This window comes from Urocitellus parryii, chromosome 6, assembly GCF_045843805.1.
Source record: "Urocitellus parryii isolate mUroPar1 chromosome 6, mUroPar1.hap1, whole genome shotgun sequence".
In the NCBI taxonomy this organism is placed as follows: domain Eukaryota; kingdom Metazoa; phylum Chordata; class Mammalia; order Rodentia; family Sciuridae; genus Urocitellus; species Urocitellus parryii.
In genome coordinates this window covers 109,966,128-109,981,369 of record NC_135536.1, presented here as the reverse complement: position 1 = coordinate 109,981,369, position 15,242 = coordinate 109,966,128, and the positions used below count along the sequence as shown (strand labels likewise).

The 15,242-nt window shown below is 47.9% G+C and overlaps 1 protein-coding gene across 2 annotated transcripts in view; it reads right to left on the bottom strand.

Annotated features, from left to right (window-relative positions):
- Window positions 1–285: 285 nt before the first annotated feature.
- The window catches only part of Slc24a1 (solute carrier family 24 member 1), a 33,233-nt gene continuing 18,276 nt past the window's right edge, over window positions 286–15,242 (bottom strand). The window contains exons 2-8 of one of the 2 annotated variants that reach the window (XM_077799400.1): window positions 14,113–14,250; window positions 9,215–9,278; window positions 7,938–8,029; window positions 3,474–3,941; window positions 2,664–2,753; window positions 1,689–1,855; window positions 286–535 (exon numbers count right to left, since the gene is read on the bottom strand). In XM_077799400.1, the coding sequence (XP_077655526.1) occupies window positions 286–535; window positions 1,689–1,855; window positions 2,664–2,753; window positions 3,474–3,941; window positions 7,938–8,029; window positions 9,215–9,278; window positions 14,113–14,250 (1,269 nt within the window). The remainder of the gene's footprint in view (window positions 536–1,688; window positions 1,856–2,663; window positions 2,754–3,473; window positions 3,942–7,937; window positions 8,030–9,214; window positions 9,279–14,112; window positions 14,251–15,242) is intronic. The other variant, XM_077799401.1, reaches the window with a different exon arrangement.

Genomic DNA, 15,242 nt, shown 5'->3' with positions numbered 1-15,242 from the left:
TCTTTAATTTAGAAGACATTCTGGCTTCAGGATTCCTTCTGCAGCCTCCACAGGAGATAAGTCTTCCTGAGAAAGAGGTGGGAACTCCACTCCTCCAGAGGTGAGGTTCTTGACCCACAATGAGCTTCAAGGATAAGGCTCAGTTCCAAATCACATTCCCATCAGAGACTCCGGACTATTCAGTTCACTCTCCTCCATCATGTTCATTCTTTTATTAATATAACAAGAGGTACAACAACTTCTGGCACAATCTTATCTATGTCCATTGTGAATACAGTGACTGACTCAGATAGATACAGGACAGGATATGATCCGATCCTCTAACATCACACTGATTATCAGGAATACAAAGTAAAGAAGGAACATTGTGAAGCCCAGGATCTTGTTCATTCTCCATTTGCATAATGCAATTGAAGAGATCACAAACAGGAGCATGAGAAAAAGCAAAACAATTGCACAAAACAAGCCATTGCTGCTGACTGGCACAGGCTGCAATCCATTGATAAGACAGAAAAGCAGCCAAGGAACAGGCAAGCTGCAAAATTAAAGAAACATTGTGAATATTCTTAATGTTTATAATAATTCCATATACTTAATTAGTACTTTACAGTTTACTAAGCACGTATTTTTTTCACACATAACAAAAAAAAAGAAACTATGAAATAGAGTGGAAATTATTAGCCCCAATTCAAAGTGAGGAAACTAAGGCTTGGGGAAATTAAAGTGCTTGTCCAAGGATTCACAGCTAATGATTGGGAAAATCTGGATTAGAACACTGCTCTGAGTTAGAACTTTATTTTCTTTCCTGTATGCTTTCTACCTTCTATATGACTAACACAGATCAACTGAATCTCTAAATTTTTTAAAATCTTTTTTAAATTTTTTATTTAGTCGTTGATGGACCTTCATTTTATTCATATGTGGTGCTTAGAATCGAACCCAGTGCCTCAAACATGCTAGGCAAGTGCTCTACCACTGAGGCACAACCCCAGCCCCCTGACTCTCTTAAATTTTTATGACTAAAGCCTATGTCAGGATAAAGTTTCTTTAAATTCTTTAGGGGGCTCTCCTAGGCCTCTTTGCCACTGTCTGCCATCCCATTCTAATATGCACATACACCTTCAATTTATTTCTTTGTTTGTATCAAACTCAGGGCTTCATGCCTGCTAGGCAAGCACTTCACAATTCAAATTAAAGGGAATCACATCCAGGCCAGGATTGAGGAAATGGAAATAACCCTCTGCTCTGATGAGGTCAGGAGGACAGGAAAGAGGATGGGAACAGGAGGAAGAAGGAGTTGCTTGTTTATACAAAATGCTTTTTAGAGACTGGGCTAGCAGGAATCCAAATGCAAATGAGCTGGAATATCAAGAAGTGAAAAGTTTCCTTCCAACCCCTCTGCAAACTTGGATACCTGTGTTTGACTGTTTGTAATGGAATGGAGTGAGCTTCATTTTTCACTTCATCTGTCAATTCTAGTCAGTTACATTTCCAACAGCGCTAAAGTTCTGTGAACCCTTTGTTTGGGCTATGATGATGAAGGAAGGATACTTTGTTGCCTTGTAGAAACAACAACTGTGCACGCCCTTTTATTCGCGTGTAATGAATGAAGCAGAAAACCGGCAAACAGCCGTGCAGGGATTTCGAGTTTTACTTCACATGCCTTGGAAAGGAACATCGCCACTCACCCGACAGTGATATCAAATATGTTACTACCCACAGAGCTGGATACAGCCATGTCTCCCAGGCCTTTCCGAGCAACAATCACACTGGTGATGAGGTCAGGAATGGACGTGCCAGCTGCCAGGATTGTCAAACCCATGATCTCTTCAGAAATCCCTATTGTTTCGCCAACCTGGTAAACCAGTAACAGTAATGAGAAACCACGGCAAGAGCCTGGGAAAACCCACAAAGCCTTCACAGCACCAACCCCAGACTACTCTGTGCAGGGGGAGCCCCTTCCAAGGAGCTCAGTGCACGCCCTCCACCTGAGCAAGGGATGGGCGGCCACAGGGAGAGAGCGAGGCCCCTGCTCATCTCCAAGTTGAACTACCAGCTCCGCCCTTGCCGTCACTCCAACTATAGCACGTCTACCTTGCCCAAAGGGCTGCCTCTCCAAATATCTGTTTACCTCAGCATTTCCAGAAAACACAGACCTCTGCCGTTGCCAGGAACCAAATTAGAGGCCACAGACGGGCGTATGGCACAAGCCCTATTGGCAGCCGAGGGAGAGGAGAAAAGCTTGCAGAGGTTTACAACTCTGGAAGGACGATTCCAAGCCGGACGGAAAAGCCCTGGGTACGCGGACCAGGACTGGGAAGAAGCCAGACAGCCAGCAAAACTGAGCTGGCTGTCAGAGTGTGAGGGACTTCCCCAGGAGGAGAGAGGTGCACAGCGTGACAGAAAAAGTAGGGAAGAAGGCTAATAAGACACGATCACTGGAGTGGAGAGGCTTTCTGTGCTAGGATGAATACCACACAAAACAAAAGCTCGGTGCCCACCATAATCAGATGTCTGTACTTTTAAACCTTTAGAATCAACGTAGAAACTACATAAATTCACTTGTTCCTTGATATTCCCTGGGTACTGGAAATTAGTCTTGAGAGGAAAAAGTGCCCTTGGGAGCTGCTGGTGCAAGACTGGAGTTCCTGCCCTTCACTTACCTGGTGAGCCCACCACACCATGAGGTAGGAGAACATGGCTATCCAAATGATGGATCCCAGGAAGGTGATAACAAAAAGCTTTTTAGACTCCTGTTTTAAAAGGAAGAGAAAAAAAGGCTAAAGGTCTTTGGCCCTCCTGAGGGAGCCCCAGGGTCGGTGCCAAGATCTGGTGGAAGTGACGGGAGGGTCTGGAGACCAGAGTAGGACTGAGGCATTGTCTCCAGTGAGTGCATTGAGGTGGATGAGCAAGAAGGTGAGCGCAGGGGAGTCCAGCCAGGAGGGCACTCAACAGTCACCAAACTCAAGAGCTATTTGCTTGCCCTAGATCCAGATCCATCAGGACATCTGGTTTGGCTTTTGCAATCTCACCCTGCCCCATCCTCTCTGGACCCAAAGACAGAAAATGGACTCTCTTTGAGTAGAACACGTTAGTCAGTTCCTTCTCTACAAATAGAAACACTGGGTAGGAATATCAGTATCCACCCTGGGTTTTCAGAAAATCCCATGGAAACATGATACAGTGGCATCATTCCTAAATAATAAATCAAGAATCAGGAATTAAGGAGACTAGATCACACTATTTACAGGGACACTGATTATGAGGGACAAAAGGCACGTGTGAAGTCTAGGGGCCCCCAATCCCAGTGGTATGTCACCTAGGCATGGTCTCCCTCCAGAGCTGCAGTCATGTCACACATCCTTGCAGTGGTGGAACCCTGCCAACCTCTCCCTCCCCTTGAGTATGAGCCCTGGGACCTAGAGGCCCCACAGCCCATGGACAGGCAGCCTGAGGTACAGCTGGGCACTCACCTGCCTTCGGACATCAGGCACCGTCAGCCACAGTGGGAGCACGATGGGCAGGAGGAAGAGGTAAATGGCCTGCTTCTGCCTGGTCTCAGGCCAGTCCAGGGACAGAGGCTCCTCCTTTTCCTCCTCCTCCTCCTCCTCCTCCTCCTCCTCCTCCTCCTCCTCCTCCTCCTCCTCCTCCTCCTCCTCTTCACTATCCCCTCCGTCACTTCCCCCTTCATCATCTGCACCTTTCTCATTTTGGGCTTCATCTTGATTTTCAGCATTGACTTCCTGGGCTCCAGTTTCACCTTTGTCACCTTTCATGTCACCATCTTCTGCTTGGTTTTCACCTCCACCTTTGAGTTCATCTTCTTTTTCTTCTGCTTCAGTTTTGCCATCACCTCCACTTTTCTTAGTTCCTTGTTCACCAGGAGCTTTACCCTCTTCACCTGTCATTTCACCTGTGTTCTCGGCTCCAGCGGCACCTTCCTGCAATCCAAGGCCAACAGATTAATGTGTGGTGAGAGCTCTGCTTGTCCTCCTCCCCCACTCCTCCCCATTTGTGGTTTTTCTTCTCAGGCTGCATCTGAACACTTAAGTAGGAGAAAACTAGAGCAACCATTCAGCAAAATTCCCCTCCCAATATTCCTAACCATGGTGGTCTAGCTTTTTTTTAACTATTTTTTTCTAGTTGTAGATGGACACAATATCTTTTTAAAATTTTTTTATTTGTAGATGGACACACAATATCTTTATTTATTTTTATGTGGCGCTGAGGATCGAACCCAGTGCCTCACACATGCGAGGCAAGTACTCTACCACTGAGCCACAACCCCAGCCCCCAGCTTTTAGTTGGTCATTTCCAGTGATGGAGATTTCACCACCTAAAACAGCTTCTGTCATCTTTGATAGTTCTTATGGGTTTGAAGCTCATGTTTGCATCAAAATTCCACACCAGCGCCACCTCTGCAGGCAGGTTTACTCTTTGGAGCCATGCAGAGCAAGCCTAGTGCCCGTCCACGAGACAGCTCTCTTCTCTGGTTTAAAGATCCCCAGGTCTTTCTATCATCACCCTGCCCCTGGTGCTATAGCCTACAGACTGCTCCACAACTTGATGAACTCATTCCATTTAGCTCTATCCCGGAAGGGGGGCATCCAAAACTGAACACAGAACACACGTACAGGGGAACAAGACTACCACCTCCCTTGTCTTAGATACTGGGCCTCTATACATGCTGCCTTGTATATAGCATGATATCCTTGGTGGTAACAACACATTGTGTAGTCTACTAGATCTCCTAAGTTGTTATATTACTTTATATAATACCTATTACTGCCCTTTTTTTTTTTTTTTTTGGTACTGGGATCTAACCCAGGGCTTGACCACTCAGCAACATCCCTGTTGTAGATGGACACAATACCTTTATTGTATTTATTTACATTTTTTATGTGGTGTTGAGGATGAAACCCAATGCCTCACACAGCTAGGCATGTGCTGTACCACTGAGCCACAACCCCAGCCCCTCTTTGTTTTTTATTTTGAGACAGGGTCTTGCTAAGTTGCTGGGGCTGGCCTCAAACTTGCAATCCTATCTCAGTTTCCCAAGTCACTGGGATTACAGATGTGTGCCCCCACATCCCACTTGTTACACATTTTTATGTGCCAGGCAACAGAATAAATGGTTTAATAATAATACCTGGCATTTACTATATTTCATGAGTCAATTCATGACATGGAATTATATTCATCTTACAGGTGGAGAAACTAAAGCTGGGATCTGAATATGCATAGTTCAATACTTTGACCTCTTAGCCACCAAGCTACTCTGCTTTATAAATGCCAGGCTGAATGAGACCTTTGGCTTCCAGACCTGGGGAGCTTATTAAAAACAGTTTTCCCAGCAACACAGGAGGCTGAGGCAGGAGAGCGGCAAGTTCAAAGCCAGCCTCAGCAACTTAATGAAGCCCTAAGTAACTTAGTGAGACCCTAAAATAAAATATTAAAAAGGGCTGGGTTGTTGCTCAGTAGTTAAGCAACCCAGAATTCAGTCCCTGCTACCACAAAAAGAAAGAAAGATAGGCAGTTTTCCTGGTTTTATGCGTCCCAACTAAATTAGAATCTCTGGAACTGGATACCAGTAATCTGAATCTGACATGTTCCCAGGTGCTAATACATTCGTCTACAGATCAGTGTTTGGGAACCATGGACTATCTCCACACTAAAAGCCACTGATTCTGAGGGTTCTCAGATTAGGTTCCCCAAATAACCTATAAGATGCTAGCTTGAGCAAAGGCCTGGACTCTGTGTCTATGTCATCTCTAGCAAATGTCACAATACTGGCAACCCTCAAAGGATGTTCAGTGATTCTCAACTCTGCTGCATTTTAATATCAGCTGGAGGCATTTGAAACCGTTGGTGTCCAAGGACCCACCCCATATATTCTGACTTAATTGGTTGAGGGAGGGACCTGGGAAATTTTTTAAGCTTCCCCCAGATTATTCCATTATACAACCAGGGTTGAGACCCTCCAGTAAAGAAGTCCATTGTTACTTGCTGAGGCCTGTGCTTTAAATTAGGAATGAAGATTTTAGTCTGAAATAATTCCTGCCCTCCTTCCTCACCCACTCTCATCAGAGGGAGACTTCCTGGAGGAAATTAGTCATTTCAATCAATAGATATGGTAATGTCGGAGAAGCCTGCACCCTCTTCTCTGAGGACCATCACCCCAAAGCCGCAGCTGAACTGGTGGCCCCCTTCTTCCATGTTGGAGTCAAGGTGCCCCACTGCTTCCTGACCATAGCTGACTGGATACAAACTGCATCATCCTCCTGGCACCTGGGTTGATCCTAAAGGCTGAGAACCTGTCATTGCTCTGGACTAGAGGGCTGGGGTGGTGGCTTAAGGTTGTGGACTGACAAGGAAAACAAAGCCAGGCCGCCAAGATAGGCTGAGTGACAGAGCATGGGCACAGAAGGGGACAGAGGGTGGGTAGCAAATAGAGTGAGAAGCCACCAGATCTAGATCCAGCTCCTTGTGAGATAAGTCTCACATTTTTTTTTTTTTTCCTCCTGCAGGGCTGGGGATTGAAAGCAGGGCATTGCACATGCTACGCAAGTACACTATCTCTGAGCAGCATCCCCAGCCCTTCTTGTCTTCTGAGACAAGGTCTCGCTAAGTTGTCCAGGCTGGCCTTGAATTTGCAATCCTCCTGCCTCAGCCTCCCAAGTAGCTGGGATTATAAGCATGTGACACCTTGCCCAGATCCAAGCTTCACTCCCTGCACTGAGGTTCCAGAGACACCTCTGTGCCCTCTTAATCCTTTTTACTTGAGCCAACCATATTGGGTCTCTTGGAACCTTCATGATAGTATGAAAATGTCTCAGATGCTGGGCCCTAAACTGCTGGATTATGAAAGAGATATAATTGAGTACTTTGGGATAGGAAAACAGATGGAACTTGCAATCAATATTTATTTACTATAAGTCTCTTGACCGATATTGAGCATAGCTGGATGTCAGGCATTACATTTCCCTCTCGTGTGGCAACAGAGAAGACTCAGACGTGAATCCTGCCTTCAGTAACCTCACCACTAGTAGGGACTAAGAAAGACCAAAAATGCAAGGGAGGCAGTGATAAGAGCCTCAAGACAGGCACACAGCACCATAGACATTCAGATTTGGGGACATCGAGGAATCTTCATAGCAGAGGAGGTATTTACAACTGGGCCTGGAAGAGTGGGCAAGATGAGGCTATCTGAAGATGGAGAGGGAATGGCATTCTAGAGCGAGCAAGCCATGTGAGCCAAGGTGTGGAGCAGAAAAACATGGAGACAAGAAATTCAGTTTGGTCAGAGCATGGTGGAAGAAGAGTTGTCAAGACAAAGCTGTGTCAGGATGCGAGACCCTGCGGCTGAGGCTGAGGTGTCTGGCCAGGTGCACAGGCAGTGAGGAGCCTGGGAGGTCCCCAGGCTGAGGGTCACCAAGCTGAATGCTGTCCCACCGCATTCCAAGATGTCTGGTGTTCTGAGCCACCTGGTCTCACTGTTCCCTAGTTGCCAATAAACTCACTAACAATTCTTTGTGTTCTCGCAGTGAGTGGCGCTCACAGTGCATTCTTTTTTTAAAAACTTATTTTGATTTTTTTAGTTGTTAATGAACATTTGTTTTATTTATTTTTATGTGGTGCTGAGGATCGAACCCAGTGCCTCACACATGCTAGGCAAGCACTCTACCACTGAGCCACAACCCCAGTCCACGACAGCACATTCTTGTACATATCACCTCACTCATATTGAGATGCTAACAGTAAATTTACTGGCTACATCAGGTTTTTGAGGTTTTCAAGCGACTTCAGAGAAGAGTGATGCTTCCAGGAGAATGAAACTCAAATAGAATTTCAGACCTTCAGGAAGGAACTATCTTTGGCCACAAAGTCCTTCCCTGGGCTTCTTAAATCCCTCACTTGGGCAGAGGTTGGGCGCCTACCTGACCACCAGGATTCTCCTCCAGGTCTCCCTTAGTGTCTGGAGTTGGGGCTGGTGTGACCGTGACCACAGGGAGCTCAGCTGGTGGCTCCTCTTTAAAGGATAAACATGGGTTAAGTCAGAAGAGTGGACCAGGTTCTGGGGGCAGCTGCAGACACTGGTGGGAGTGGCTGCGGGGCTATTGGAGAGCGTGGTCTCTGAAGGTTTGTTGGGGGAAGTTTCTTGTTGGTAGGAAAAGTAAGATGATGTGCATTGTTCTTGCCCTGTCCCCTGAGATACCTACAGATGAGAGGTATTCACAGACATTTCTTGGCCATTGTGGCCAAGGATGCTGTGAACAGCTCGAGCAGTTGAAGCACAGAGAAGGAGGGCACTCTCAGCACTCAGGCTCTAATCCTCCGGAAAGGATCCTGCTGATTTCAAGACATGCTAAAGCCCTGGAACAGGATTGAGTGGAGGGAAACAGAAATTCTGGAGAGCTAATAGTTTAGGTAAGGCTCTCTCACATCTTGACTGTGTGGCTTTGGGCAAGTCCCTTGACCTCCCTGAGCCTGCATAGCCTTTCCTACAGAATGGGAAGAATGCTGCTCTACCTTCCTCCCAGGGTTTCTGAGTGGACCAGACAGACCTGGTGTGCAGAGGCCACATGGCAGTAGCTGTCCCACTTCCTTCATCTTGGTCACCACACAGATGCTGGATGTCTGTGTTACCAGACCCCTAGTGGCCTTCCCTCATCCAGCAGAGCCTTCCCTCTCTCTCTGGGGCTGCTGATTTCACATCAATCACTAATAACCCTATCTTTAGGTAGAAGTAATAGGAAGAAGACATAGGTAAGATTTAGCAAAAAAGGAATGGGAGTCCACGGGGCTTGGGCTGTAGCTCAGTGGCAGAGGACTTGCCCAGCATGTAGAAGGCTCTACATTCCATCCTCAGCACCACATAAAAATAAACAAATAGAATAAAGGCGCCCCGTCCATCTACAACTACCAAAAAAAAAAAAAAAAATAGAAAGAAATGGGAGTCCTAGAACCTTCTGGCCTTCCCTTCCTATCTAAGAAGAGCTCACAATGCCCCCCTTGGGAAGCAGTTATATATCTGGAGACCAGACAGGAAGAAGGAGGCTGGAGTGAAACCGACTATGGGCAGCCTCAGCTCATCCCTCTGACTGACTGGCTCACAGAGGCCAAGATCTGTGCCTCGGTTCCTGCCCTGGGCTGGCTGCCGACAGGAGGGAGGGAGGTGGCAGGAGAAACCCCACTGGTTCGGCCATCCTCTCACCTCTTGGTTTGCTTTCTGCTTTGGCCTGGGGTTGGGCTCTGGCCTCCTGATTCAAGTTCTCCTCCTTGTCCTGGGAGGGTGGGCTGCGAATAAGAAAGGAAACACATCTCATCTAGGACTGCAAAGTCATCCCTACCACGCCTCTTCAGTTAGGACGGTCAACTGAGCCACCAGAGCAGAAGTGAGCAGGGAAAGGCAGGCCTGGGGGTTTCCGTGTTGGAATTCTGATCCTACTAGGTCTATTAACAGCACCCAATTTGTAAACTTGGTCTTAAATTCCCTGCACCATCTCTAACTGGCTATGACCTTGGGCAAGTCACCCTCTCAGAGCCTACATCCTTTCTGGTACAATGACATACTTGCACTCAGAAACAACAGTAGGATTTATTTCCCTTATGAGCTCAAGTGATGGCTGCTTAAGTGATAAATTGGGAAAGATTCTGATCCAAACTTGCTGACAAAGTACCAGAATTAATCAGTGACATCTGTGATGGGCAGGGAATGGGGAAATGATGGCAAGTAAATGTGTTTTTGCCACCCTTGGACTAGATTATCAATAAGTTCCTTTGCAGCTTTCTTTTTATGAATCTTCTAGAAATCAGGGTGATAGCATTCTGTGTGTGCTGCTCCATGGGGACCACTGGTGGCCATGTTCATGAGCCTTTCCTCTCCAGACAGCCAACAAGCTCTTGGCCATACCCATTTTGACCTCAGACACGTAGAGTCTAAGCAAGGCCTCTTTCTAGATCCCTGTGCACCTTCTTCGCTGGAGGCCACATAGCAATGGGCACAGAACGGTGCGGCCCTGATTTTCCAGCAAGGAAAATGGGGAGGACAACTCTTCCCATGTGACTATGTGCCAGGCAACATGCAAAGTACTTTGTTGGGGGTAGTGGGAGTACTGGTGTTGTAGGGACAAACGAGGCAAGGCACCAAAGATAGCAGAAAACAGTTTTATTTGGCTGCAGCCAAGTTCAGAGGGTACAGCTTTTGCTGTAATCAATTAATTCCCTGAACCCCGAGTTCAGGGAGTTTCAGAGTTTTATACCCAGCATGTAAGGGGATGGGCTCAGAAGTTCACAGTCTGCAAAAGTTCCCATAAAAGCAGCTTTTTCTTTCACTGTTCTGGGCAAGTTAACTCTTCAAGGACAACACCTGAGAGGGGAGAGCTTCTTCTCCCCTTTCTTTCCTCCCCCTGCCAGCTGTTACCATGGAGCTCAATTGGTAACTTATCTTAAAAATGTAGACATCTCTGTGAAGCCCAGCTCAAGGCCAGAGGCCTTGTTTGCACATTTCTTCAAGTACTATACTGGATACATTTGTGAAAAACTAGTAAGGGGGTGTCCAGCACCTGGAGGGCTGGTATCTTCTCGGCCAGTGACCCAGTAAACAGGGCAACACGAAAATAGGAAGTTTATCTACACAGGACTCTTTTGTGGAGACTCTTTTGCTGACAGTCCTAAAATCATCGATGGTGAAGAGGGTTTTTCTGTGGAGAAAGAGGGTGCCACTTCACTGGGGGTTGAATCCAGGGATGCTCTTCCACTGTTAACCCCAGTCCTATTTTTTTTTTTTTTTTTTTTGAGACAGGGTGTTACTAAATTGCTCAGGATCTCATTAAGTTGCTGAGGCTGGCGTCAAATTTGTGATCCTCAGGCTGGGGTTGTAGCTCAGTAGTAGAGTGCTTGCCTAGCACATGTGAGGCACTGGGTTCGATCCTCAGCACCACATAAAAGTAAAATGAAGATATTGTGTCCACCTAAAACTAAAAATAAATAAATAAATATTTAATTTAAAAAAAGTTTGTGATCCTCTGACCTCAGCCTCCCACGTCTCTGGGATTACAGCTGTGCACCGCCATGCAACAGACGCAGAGTACTTCATGCATGTAATTTCACTGTGGGAAAGGAAGGAATGACAGAGACCGAGAAGCTGGAGCTCAGGAAGGTGCTCCTCCCAGCTGTGTAGCTGGAACAAGGAAAGAGGGAAGGGGAAGGCAAATTAGAAAGCAGTGCGATGCCCTGGGGTCTCTCTGGCTCTGCCCCTGAGCACTGGGTTGCTTGGGAAAACAGAGTATCTAGGCCTGAGTCCTCTATAAAAAGCCACCACCATGACACAATTGGAGTACGATATGAGGGTCCATGAGAAAAAAATAAAAGTGCTTTAATTGCTGCAAAGTGCTTCACTCATATTGTTATGTTAGCATGGATTCTGGAGCCTAATGACCTGGGTGTCAACCCTAGACCTGGCACTCACACGATAGCTGTGGACCTAGGTGGATATTCCTTAACTTCTCTGTACCTTAGACTCTTCATCTGTAAAAACTTTCCAGAGATATCAACAGATTAGATTAATTTATTCCTGAATGTGTTTAAATAGGGCCTGGTACCTAGAAATCACTACGTTAAGTTCTGGCTAGAACAACATTGACAATGATGATGACAAACTGACAACAGTGGTTGAGGGCGCTGTCCCACCCAGGAGACAACACTGCCGTGACAAGATCCAGCATCCCAGATTTAAGATAGAGGGGACCTGGCGATCCTCTAGTCCGTGATGTAGGCACTGCAAGGAAACTGAGGAGTCTGGGAAGCTGGGTGGATCAAAGCCTCTGCCAGCGTCCGCGATGGACAGGAAATAGTTAACCAGATCTGGAATTACCTCCTCTCCACCCGTCTACCAAGTTCTCAGAGTTGGTTCAGCTGCAGCTGCCTCTGACTACAACCACCACTGTGACACCCATGGTCCCCCAAAGTGTCCTGGCACCCAGCAGCTACTGGGAGCTCAGATTAAGGAGGCAAGAAACCCCCAGAGGGCCCTTGGCATGAATCAAGCACTGCAGTCTTCTGTTGAGAGGAGGGTAGCTGTTATCTAGAGAGCTCCCCCAGTTGCTGAGAACATCTACTCCCTCTCTAGATAACTCCCTGATGGCTGCAGGGAGTGGTGAGAAAAAACAAGTTTCCCTTTGCCTCACATCCTCGTCACACACCCTCACCTCTCATTTCCCATGCCACTGAGGAAAGCAGGTCAGCAGCAGGGTCCCCCGCACTGGGACTCTCTCTCACTCATCCCAGTGAAATCACCAGCAGAGGCATGTGACCCTGGAGAGGAAAAGCCCCTCCACCGGGAGATGAGCTTTCACACCACAAGAGACAACTCTTCCACTGATCAGCTCTGTGGAGAGAGTTGGAACACCTGGAAAGGACGGAAACATCTGGGTAGCCATCTGGAAACAGCACATGGACACACAAACACGCATCTGGGGAGTGTTAGGAATAAAGGCCCTGCGAGGTCCCAGCCCCTCCTGGACCAAGTCTCAGGGTGCAGAATCAGGGTGAGTCTCTGAGCAGAACTGCACCCCAGGGCACTCCTGCGGTCAGTTGCCTCAAGGGCCCTGGCCTACCACACCCACAGACGATGGAGCAAGCAGGCTGCTCTTCCCAGAGATAACTCTGTCACTGGCTTCCCAAGCACTCGTCTCCTCACATGCCCTCCCCACTCCCAGCCCAGCCGGATCATCTCCTTAGCATCAATCTCCTCTGACCTCGGCCTGGCCTGAACATCCCATAATCCTGTTAGGACAAGTAGGCCAGCTGGCGGCTATTGGGCACAGAGGTAGCCCAGGCAGAGAGCCCTGCAGTCCCTTTTAGGAGAGTCTATCTCCGGGACTTGTCTGGAGTCTGCACTCTCCAGCAGTGGGCAAGCATGACCCAGGGACACGGCTCCCCTCACTGAGCCAGGCCAGGCACAGCCCTAGCGCTCATCATCCAGAGGCTGGTGGGTGTTGCAAGCTCTGCTCTGGGACCCCCGAGCTATTGTTTTTCTAGAGCTGACCCTTTCACAGTGCCTGCCAAGGCCCACCGTGAGGAATTTCTGAGGAAGCTTTCATCACTTTTTCTTTGATACGCTGTTCACAGTACAGTGTACTGGTTTTAGCACCTAATGCCCAATATGGTGTCTTCAGGACTCCTCTTCAGGGCCTGATGAAAATTTAAGCCCCTTAGATCAGAAATGTCAGTCAGAATGCTCCCTGGGACACAGTAGGCCCTTCTTTCAGGTCATATTCAGCTCTGGCCTCAGCCTCCTGCTCAGTGGCACTCTGACCCCTTAGCATTCTCCCAACAGCGGACCTTTCTCTGAGGGCCTTCTCCATGGGCTGTCAGTTCTGGATCAGAGCCCCAGAGAAGGGGGAGCCCAAGGTCAGCAGAAGACTACCTGAGAGACAGCCATTAGAGCCTGAGAAGCATGCTGGGGCAGCTCTCTGGGGAAGGTCGAGACAGAAGGCAGGATAGTGAGAGTCTCAGCTGCTGCCATCATTTGTCAAGTTCAACATGGACCCCACTGCTCTTTAGACACTGCTTACCCTCACCAACCTCAGAAGTGGTCCTGGCAGCTCTGAGGGTATGCTTTGAGATTCCTGATTGGGAAGGGATCAGCAAGCTTCCCAGGACTCCAGAGTCAAATACAGAGCAAAGGGAACACCAATCAGAGCATCTGGGTTGTGGGGCCCCTTGCTGAGGTGCCCCCCAGAAGCATCCCTGGCTAGTCATCCTGGCCCAAGCTGCCAGGCTGGAAATACTGCACAGGATGCTAGGGCTAGCCCCAACAAAGGCCAGAGCAGGGCACTTGGCACTCATGGCCTGCCTGCAGGTGAACCCCTTTAGATTTTACAGGAAGGGGCACTGAGGCAGGTAAGTAGTGGGATGTGTGTACCAAGGATCTTAGCTTTCACCTCTCAGGTGGCCCTCTCTTGGTGAGTCCCCTGGGGTGCCTCTTCCTTGTCTCCCAGATTGTCTTTCACCACCTACACTTTTTTCTCTTGACCCTCTTCCCATCCCCAAACCACTGCCTCTCAGATTTGCAGTCCCAGTTTTCCAGTTGCTGGAGGTCAGATGCACAGGTCTGGGGAAGCCTTGCTTACCTATCCCCAGGGGGTCCAGGCTGTGGATCATGAGCTGGTAGAAGGTGCAGCGGATGATGCTGTTGTGCAGAGAGGCTGAGCTGCTCCCTCCAGTTAGCACAGCGAGGGCACAGGCCTCAGTAGAACTCTGCCCAAGCCAGGGGAAGAGCCACAGGAAGATCTCCCTCACCTGCCTTCATCCCATAGAGGTCAGAGATAAAGCACAGAAGCCTTATTCTGAGCCCTCCACTGCTTTGTCTCCAAATAGGAGAGGCATGCTGCTTCCTCTCTCAGCCTTCCCTCAACTCTTCCAGAACTGGCTTCTTCCATGTCCTGTCTAATTCCCCAAAGTCTTGACAAGTAGCAGACCATATGTATTAAGGATGCCACCTTACCAAGGGTTTGCACCTCCCTGGAAGTACACCCTTCTAGAAATACCCTAATCCACACACCACGCAGACCCCCTGCCCATGGGTACAACTCTATAAGCCACAGGGCATGATTGCATTTTATCATCACCCCGCCCAGAGATAAGCCAGGGTATGATCCCCTTCTACAGAAAAAGAGTGAAACCTCAAAGAAGCTAGGTGGTATGCCAAGGTCATATAGAGAGGGAATGAAAAGAGCCACACTAGCACGAGGGTCTTCTGATTCCTAGTCCAGTTTTATTTTCTGTCTTCTTGCTCAGAAACCATCATGGGCAGGCACATACAAACACATCTTTACTGTACACAGATGTGACACACACTTATTCATAGTGACACAAGTAGAAATATCTGATTTGCATCGGAACATCCAAAGACAATGCTTCAATGCTTGCCTAGTTCTCCCACCCCCTCATCCCTCTCTATCTGCACTCTTCTGCCATCTAGTGGCTGCAGTGGTGTAGTACTTCATGACAGGTTAGAGATCTTTGGAGGGGTTTCAGGCCCCAGCCTCTCCTTTCAAGTTCCCCATGATTCTGTCCATATACCCCATAGAACAAGATCAGAAAGATACGGTTTTTCAGAAATTGCATACTTTCCTGCCACCTCCAGCACTCCTCCTATTTTCCTCTTAGTTCTGGGGCATTCTAAAACCTCCAGGCTTTTATATTAAACAATCCTACCACATTAGGACTGGAAACCC